The 8,618-nt window shown below is 44.0% G+C and overlaps 2 protein-coding genes across 2 annotated transcripts; one reads left to right on the top strand and one right to left on the bottom strand.

Annotated features, from left to right (window-relative positions):
* Positions 1 to 1,534: 1,534 nt before the first annotated feature.
* Positions 1,535 to 5,941, bottom strand: SEC61B (SEC61 translocon subunit beta). Its single transcript, XM_072328616.1, has 4 exons — positions 5,800 to 5,941; positions 5,578 to 5,675; positions 5,164 to 5,265; positions 1,535 to 1,855 (listed from the first exon to the last, which is right to left on the bottom strand). The coding sequence occupies exons 1-4, from the start codon at positions 5,800 to 5,802 to the stop codon at positions 1,768 to 1,770; spliced, it is 291 nt and encodes a 96-aa protein (XP_072184717.1). The 5' UTR covers positions 5,803 to 5,941; the 3' UTR covers positions 1,535 to 1,767.
* An 87-nt stretch (positions 5,942 to 6,028) lies between these two features.
* Positions 6,029 to 7,518, top strand: ALG2 (ALG2 alpha-1,3/1,6-mannosyltransferase). Its single transcript, XM_072328615.1, has 2 exons — positions 6,029 to 6,502; positions 6,596 to 7,518. The coding sequence occupies exons 1-2, from the start codon at positions 6,167 to 6,169 to the stop codon at positions 7,496 to 7,498; spliced, it is 1,239 nt and encodes a 412-aa protein (XP_072184716.1). The 5' UTR covers positions 6,029 to 6,166; the 3' UTR covers positions 7,499 to 7,518.
* The last annotated feature ends 1,100 nt before the right edge of the window (positions 7,519 to 8,618 follow it).

Below are 8,618 nucleotides of genomic sequence, written 5' to 3'. Positions count from 1 at the left end.
GAGGTTACCTACTTAGATACTACTATTATCTATTAGTTCTTTCCCTCGAGGTATCTGAAGAGTCCATTAATCCTCTCCCTTAAAGTACCAAAAACCAAGTAAGCAGCATAACCTGACCCCCTCCACCCCTACCCACTTTATTAAACTCAAATTTTGATTTAAAATCCACATTGGCTGTTTTTGTTTGTTGTTTTTTTTCCCCTCCAAAGGTTTTATTTCATTCAAAGACAACGGCAGCAATGAGGGAGATGGAGACTGTTGCTTTTTTCTTTCAAAGCATTTTCCTTCTTGCCTTAAATCAGTGGCCCTACAAATAATATTTTCTTGCTAGGCAAAGTATTTAAACAAGAGTTCCTTACCTTTGTCTTCTAAAGTAAGACAACTCCCATAATTCATCTTGTTTTCACTTCCCATCCACATGCATAGTGGTAAGCGATCTGTGGAATTTCCCCCTTTGACACACAATGTCTTGGACAGAATTCCCTGTTCCTTGACTCCCGTTCCCCCCAACACAAAACTCTTCCACCAATACATTTACTAAGAAAACCTCAGTTTCTGCTCTATGTCACCTATCTATACATTTCTAGTACATATTGACATAAGCACAGTGCAAAAGCTATCCTTATAGACCGCGTTCCTTATTCCTAAACCATTTCTTCATTTCAAATTAATACTACTTTAAGAACTGTTTTATAGGACAGTGGGTAGGGGTAATAGAGGCTGATTCCGCAACTTGTCAGCAGTTAATAATTACCATGGCTGTACGAGCTGATATTCAAAGAGATATTAAAACACCAATAACAGGCTAAAATAATTCCATCCAACTGCATGGAAAGGCCTGATCCAGTTATCCGAATCTCAAGACCATACCAGCAACAAGAAACAACACACCAATATGTTGCTTGTGTTTACAAACAAGAACTGCCTGACTGACCACATGGAAAACTAAATACAGCACCACAAGGAAAATGGACAGGGCATAAAGAGCCACTTAACCTGTTTCCATGTCCTGTTATTTAAAAAGCAGTCATTGCTTTCCCAGCCCTCCCATTCCATTTTGCAACTTAAGCCTCTTCAAAAGAGCCTATGCCTACAGAAGAAACATGTCTTTGACATCCACGCAGTTACTCTTTAAATCAGAGTATCTGTCTACGCCTTTCCTTAAGTGCAGTTTGAAAAACAAGCAAACTTTAAACTTATACTATAATCAGTATTGAGTGGCATAACTTACAATTAAAAACTAAAACCATCTGTTTTTTCTGGAGTTAATAGAAGAACACAACCAGCACAGTTCACGTGCCTCAACTTTGTTTTAACAACACATCTGTTAGCATCACTGTTTGCGCATCCTATGTTGCGTTCCTCATTCCCTAAAGGATTTCTTTTGTATGAAGTTATACAGCAATTTGCAGCATAAAGAACTGGTTTCAACTGTCAAATGACATTAACTCAGAGATAGCAATACACAGAAACCACAAGTACAGTATTTGAGTTACTGGTTGGAACAGGAGGAAAAACATTAAGACTACTTCAATTTCCATATACAAATTTTATTGCAATACCTGTATTCTAAACGTACAGATGCAATGACCCATTACAGACTTTAAAACCTGCCCGCATAGAAAACTGAGAAGCTTATTCTGTATTACAGCCAAAGTTGGTAGGACTTCAATAGGTGACAGGAGGCTTCCCCAGTCTCTCTCCAAGAACAACCAGGATCCACCATATTTTTGGTCCAAGATGTATGCTTTAAGTTGGCAGCTGAGTCTATGAACGAGTGTATTTACCCCAGATGTGCAGCATAAATACAGAAGCAATAAAAAGGAGACTCATGACCAAAACTGGAACAGGCCCACTAAAAATAAAGGAAAAAAAATAAATACATTAACACAAAGCCCCAAAAGGTCTGCTTTGTCCAAAGGCCGGTCACTACCAGCCAAGCAAACTCATCACTTCATATGCAATTGTAAGAGAAAACTCTTATTCCATTCCCATAGAAATATCATAAGATATACAGAAATGAGACAGTCACCTTTTATTTTACAAAAATACTGCTTCCGCTCTGTTTTTAGAGACAGTTCCATAACAATTAGGATATGTAAAACTCTAAATCACATCACATTAACAACTTCCACTTCTTCAAGCGGTAATTCATGGTTCGTTATTAGTCATCACTGTGAAACCAATCTGCAGAAAATGATTATCTGTATTTACTACTGAGCCGCCCGAGCAGAGATGTGGTAAGATACAAGAACCAACAGAGTCCTCTAGCGGCTACTCAAATTTTGGTGTGAAAATCACATTGGTTGTCTTTTTTTCCCCCAAAGGTTTTATTTCATTCAAAGGCAACGGTAGCAGTGAGGGAGATGGAGACTGCTGTGGTTTTGGTTTTTCAAGATCTACACGGTGTCAAAGTTAAGTCCATCATCAAATCATTACCCCAAGTGTACCCCAATTTAACAGATTTGTCAGCTTTTCCCCCTTCTCACACTACCTACTGTTCTCTCAAAGCTGCTCTGCACCCCTTACTTCACCCAACTATGCGTCAGATGTAGAACATTATATTGGGAGAAACACTTGACTTCTCTTAACCAGTCACACTTGAAAAATTACCCTTCTGTTCACCATTCACAAGCAGGTAAATATTACTTGAATACAGAGGGGAAAAAAAAACACTCAAATTTGATTACAATGGAAAGGTTCACTAACATTTTTCTAACAGATGCAAATTGCCCTCTGCCTTTGAATTTTAAGTCTCAGTCATTACTGATCACATTTAGTGGCCCTGAGTATGAAGAATCCTGCATACAGATGTAAACCACACTGGATATAAACCAATCACATAACATGCAAAATAGACTGCACACACAGAAAGCTAAGTAAGTATGCCCTATTACTCCTTTGTACATCTGGATCTTCTTAGCTCACTGTGTACACTTTAAATACATACTAAATCTGGTTTAAGCATCTCTAGAAATCTGGAGTTGTGCGTTCTCAGATGCACCTTTCAGGGGAATGCATACCACGCTTTAAGCCCAATTTCATTTCACCACGGTTCCACCACAAACACTGCCTATAGCTCTTCAAGTAATCAAGTTCAAGACAAGACAGAGGAACCACAGGTATGGGTGCTATAGCAAGCAAAGCAAGTTTGGCTTACTCTTCCTTTCAAAGCACAAAACGCTCATTCAAATATAATCCTTTCTTCAGATTTCCCTCAGCTCCTTTTGTGATAATTACTTTTAATGGTATTTTATAACATCTTGCATTTCAGAAAAAAGAACGTACTTTCCTGAGACAAAACTGGCTTGTTTATTATTTCTGATGCTGAGAACAGATGCCAGAACCTTAAAGCATCAGAGGTATCATTATGCACAATATAAAACATTTGTTCTGCAGTGGAGTTATCCTGATCACAGATAGCATGAAACAATCCTCACCCTAATAATAAAGAGCTCTTATTTGAAATTAGAAGAGAAAGAGCAGTCTTCCAACCCCACATCGCAGAAGACAGCCCAGGCTTGGATTTATACTACTTCAAGCAAAAGTAATCACAAATTATGCTAAAGCTTTCAACTGAGGCAACTGCAACCCATCTATAACCCATTTTCATTTGTTAAGTGTACTAAATGGTACAGATCGTATCAATGGGAAATCAATAAAGAAAGCAAAAAGAAAGAAGGAAGCTGCTCCCAAGCCAAGTTTAGGAAATCTTACAGCTCATTTACAAGCAATCTCTAAAATAAACTCTCATTTAAGATGTTTCACCCTTTAAAAACCTAGCCATACAGCTACCCATACTAGCCTGTAAAAGATACTTTCATCATTCTAAAACCTTAGAATTCAGAGCCACTGATTTAGAAGTAAATGGGAAGGTCTGCCTACAGACCTGCTTGCATTGAAGATTGGAACAGCGCACCATCTAAAAACTGACCACACAACAACTAAAGGATTCACAAGGAAACATGCTGAAGCTGATAATTCTACTTTGACAGCTTACATCACTGTTACATTTTAAAAGTTCTATCTATCAGAAGAATAACTATTTTCTTCTTCATTTTTAACCGATTTTTGATAGGCCACATGACACAGAAAACACTTGCCTTACCTATCAAAACAAGCATGCTCTAAAACACCACTACTGCTCATTTTCTTTCCATTGTCTCTGCCTTGCTTCCTTCTATGATTCTTCAGTAGCAGGACACCACTACTTTGGCAGCCTGCAGGAAGTTTGCTAAGAACTGTTAAGTTCATATAGAAAAGGGAACACGCAAGATAACTTCAGAGGAATGGCTGCTCTTGGAATAATCACCATCCAGAATATCACGAGCCCTTCTCCAAACCTTCATACAGACAGCTAAGGAACCCCAAAATAAAATACTTACTGATTCTAGGAAAAACAAAACACAAAACAATAAGCATAACCAAAGGCATCCCTGAGTACAGTTACTTCAGCCCAGTAACAAAACACTAGAGGCTGTAAACTCTACAAAAAGCATTAGCTCACACTTGATGGTATGACTTCACACATGCGTCTGTTAGCTGAAATACTCCTGACTTGGCTACTCATGCATAAGATTGAGTTTGGGAAACTGATCTGACTTAGACTGTCCCAGGACTAGAAAACACAGTGCCCCTCCTGCTGTGAAGAGAAGCTACCACCAGATTACTGATTGTAACCTGAGAGTGTTCCTCTCGTAGTAACAGAGACAGACAAGGTACAGGAAAGTTAGTTAGTTGGAAAGCTTTCCTGAAATAAGCTTTGGTGGTGGTGGTTGCTTTTAAATAAGAACACCTGAGACTATGTAAACATAGCAAATCTGTAGCGTTAGGTTTTCAAGAAAGTGTGAAATATCACAATCCACCAATTAGCAGGGAAAGACAAAAGTTTAACTAGGAGAAAACGACTTACGTCAGAATGACACTACTATTTTTGATGCCTGAATTCACTGAGACAAGTAACCTTTCCAGTTTCACAGTCGTAAAAGTCTGTACCTCCCTCCAGGTCTAAAGATTAAACATCAGGTTTCCTGCTGAACGCACCTAACCAGTCACCAACTCACCATACTTTCCTCTGCAGACGACAGCACTGATCTCTCAGCTCATAAACTGAACAACTAAACAGCTGAAATCCGTCACCCCACATTCAGACACCCAACTTACACTTTGAGCCCTGGGGAATCCTCAGTGTAGAACCGCCACATCCCACCAGTGCCTGTGGACGTGGCACGGCCTGCACTCCTCGTCCCACAGCTGGCATTCTTCCTTTAGGGTGGAACAGAACAAAGCAAAGGCCACAATCCGTTAGCTCTGTCAGCTTCCAACACAGAGCAGCCAACACACCGAACCAATGAGACAACCACATCAACCTGAGCAGTGCAACGTGCTGCGGGCACGATGCCCGCATTAAACGAGGGCCGAGCAGCTGGACCGACACCAGCCGGACAGACGGGCCCACTGACAGGTCCGCAGCGGGGCACGGCCCGGCCCAGCCCTCCCACAGCGTCGCTCCGGCAGTCACTCAGCAGGCCGTGAAGGACAAGGCAGTGCCAAGCCCGGGGCTGCCGCAACACCTACCTCTGCCGGACGGTAGAGCCGGCGGCGCGGGGAGCCACGGCCTTGCTGGGAGAGCGGCCGGACGTGCCGACGTTGGTGGCGCTGGGGCTCGGACCGGGCTGCGGGGGGAGGAGAGAAGCGGGGTTAGTGAGAAACGGCTGTAAGGAGGAAAACGGAGGGAAGAAGCGCAGAGCGGGGAGCTCCCCGCGCTGGAAGCAGCAGCACAGGAGCGTAGAACCTCACCATAACGGCGGCGCTAGCTGCAGTCGGTCAGTCAGCCGGCAGGCAATGCTCCCCACAGCCACGTCCCGCAATGGCGCCCCGCCCACTCAGGTCCTCGGGGCAGCCCGCGGCGGTGCCTGACGCAGCGCCTACCTCCTTTCCCTCCTCTCCTCGCGCTGCCGAGCCTCTTTGCTAACGAGACGTCTTCACACGAGTCTTCTTCCCCGCAGACGGCCAGGCTGAGTTGTCAGCTCCGAGAAGGCAACGGGACGTGCCGTCCGGCAGTGCGCGGGCAGCCCGACCGAGGAGATGGAAGGGAGGCCCGGCAGGACGGGCTGACGTGGCCTTAGAGCCTGTTGGCGACGCATGCGCGCTGCCGCTCGGCGCCATGGCGGAGCGGGAGGAGGAAAAGGAGGTAGCCGGCCCGTCTGTGCTGTTCCTGCACCCGGACCTGGGGCTGGGCGGCGCGGAGAGGCTGGTGGTAGACGCGGCGCTGGCGCTGCAGGCTCGGGGCTGCCGGGTGCAGGTGTGGACGGCACATTACGATCCCGAGCGCTGCTTCGCCGAGACGCGGCGGCTGGCGGTGCGCTGCACCGGGGACTGGCTGCCTCGCAGCCTGTGGGGCCGCGGGCACGCGGTGTGCGCCGCGCTGCGCATGGCCTTCGTGGCCCTCTACGTCCTGCTGCTCAGCGGGCAGCGCGCCGACGCCTTCATCTGCGACCAGGTGCGGGCGGCCGCCATTTTGGGGGGCAGGGCCATCACCTGAATGATTCACAAGTAATACGCGTCTTGTCCTTTCTCTCCTGGTTTGTGCTAGGTGTCTGCTTGCATTCCGATCCTCAGGCTGGCCAGAACACGGAAGAAGGTTCTGTTTTACTGTCACTTTCCTGATCAGCTCCTGACCAAGAGAGAATCTTTCCTGAAGCGCCTGTATAGAATGCCGCTGGACTGGCTGGAAGAGTACACCACTGGCATGGCGGACTGTATCGTTGTGAACAGCAAATTCACTGCCAGTGTGTTCAAGGAGACCTTTAAATCCTTGTCTCACATAAACCCAGATGTCCTTTATCCATCACTCAACACCGATAGCTTTGAGACAGTGGTTCCTGTGGATATAACTGAGTTGATTCCCAAAAAGACCAAGTTCTTGTTTCTATCTATCAATAGATATGAGAGAAAAAAGAACCTTGCATTGGCTCTTGAAGCTTTGCATGAGCTTCGAGGAAGACTTGATTCTCATCAGTGGAGTGAAGTTCACTTGGTGATGGCAGGTGGCTATGATAAACGAGTCCTGGAAAACGTGGAGCATTATGAAGAGCTAAGAAGAATTGCAACTAAGCTTAACGTTAGTGACCACGTCACTTTCTTGAGATCATTCACAGATGAACAGAAAGTCTCTCTTCTTAATAACTGTGTGTGCGTGCTGTACACACCAAGTAACGAACACTTTGGCATTGTTCCCCTGGAGGCAATGTATATGAGATGTCCAGTTATAGCAGTTAATTCGGGTGGTCCTTTGGAATCAGTCTTGAATAATGTTACGGGATTTTTGTGTGATCCTCTGCCAACTCAATTCTCTGAGGCCATGGAAAAAATCGTGAGAGATCCTCTCTTGAAGGACTCGATGGGAGCAGCTGGGAGAGTCAGGTTTATGGAAAAATTCTCCTCAGAAGCATTCTCAGAACAACTGTATCAATACGTTTGCAGACTAACACAATAAAATTGTATTTTTGTATAACATTTTATGGCTTTGTGTCTGTGACTTACATATGGGGCCAGTGTTCAGTGTGACTATGATGAAGGACCCAGGACTTGCGAACTTCCTTGTTATTCTGTATGTGCTGCCAATCTTGTTAGAAGGCTCAGATTTGTATATTACAGAAAGCACTCGTGGAACAGGCAGAAGGTTTTATTTTGCCTATTTTAGTTGCTTCTGTTAGTTATTCTGAATAGCTCAGCTTGGGGAACAGTTCCTGCATGCTCTTCTCTCAAGGCAGTGCTATCACATGACAGTACTTTTAATGGTTGGTTTTGTTTGTTGTCTTTTTAAAGTGCAATACTGGATTTTAGGCAAGGGATATCTTTTGTATCTACCTCTATTCAAGCACATCTTTATTGGTGGCTTGTTAGATTCATAATAACACACTTTTATGTAATCCATACAATTGAGTTTTGAATCTGAAAATAGACTGAGTATAATTCCCATGGCTACTGAAGTCCAGTTTTATCTGTAAAGTATCATTTTCTGTAGCCTGTAATATAAAAATTCAAGGATTTCCATGTTTAGTAAAAATCTCTACTGCAGAGACACGACACCACTCCTGTTGCTTAGGACTGCAACCAAGGTCTCTGTATAATGTTTTACTTACAGTAAAATTAAACAAAAATCAATGAAGAAATTCTTTCCTTGTCTTTAATATGAAACCTGAATTGCTCTAATGGTTACACATTGTGGCCGGTTAGTAGGTGCTGTGGAAGGTGCTGGTCCAAACATCTCTCAGTGTTACCTTCGTTGCCTATTCCTGCATTTATGCTCCTTTCTCCCCTTGAATCCTCTTAAAACAGATGGAAGTGTTCCTAAGCCTCTGTGTAATTTTTCAGGATGAATACTGTGGGCAGAAGCTGGCCCCTAAGGCTCCCTCTTAGATGCATGTTACCCTCAAAATCCTGCCGGTCAGCAGGTGGAGATGTGGAGCAACCCTTAAGGAGTCTTGAAAACCTCTTGTTTCTCAACCTGCAGTTCTGAAATGAACGATTCTGGAAGTGCTCAGCCAGCTCTTTGTTTTATGCTTACTCTTCTTCCTTTTTGGAAATCCAGTGATAATCTTGATTGTACAAGC

This window comes from Excalfactoria chinensis, chromosome 2 (genome assembly GCF_039878825.1).
Source record: "Excalfactoria chinensis isolate bCotChi1 chromosome 2, bCotChi1.hap2, whole genome shotgun sequence".
NCBI classification, from domain to species: Eukaryota; Metazoa; Chordata; class Aves; order Galliformes; family Phasianidae; genus Excalfactoria; species Excalfactoria chinensis.
Note: the sequence above shows the minus strand (reverse complement) of the source record. Positions and strands in the feature narration are given on the sequence as shown.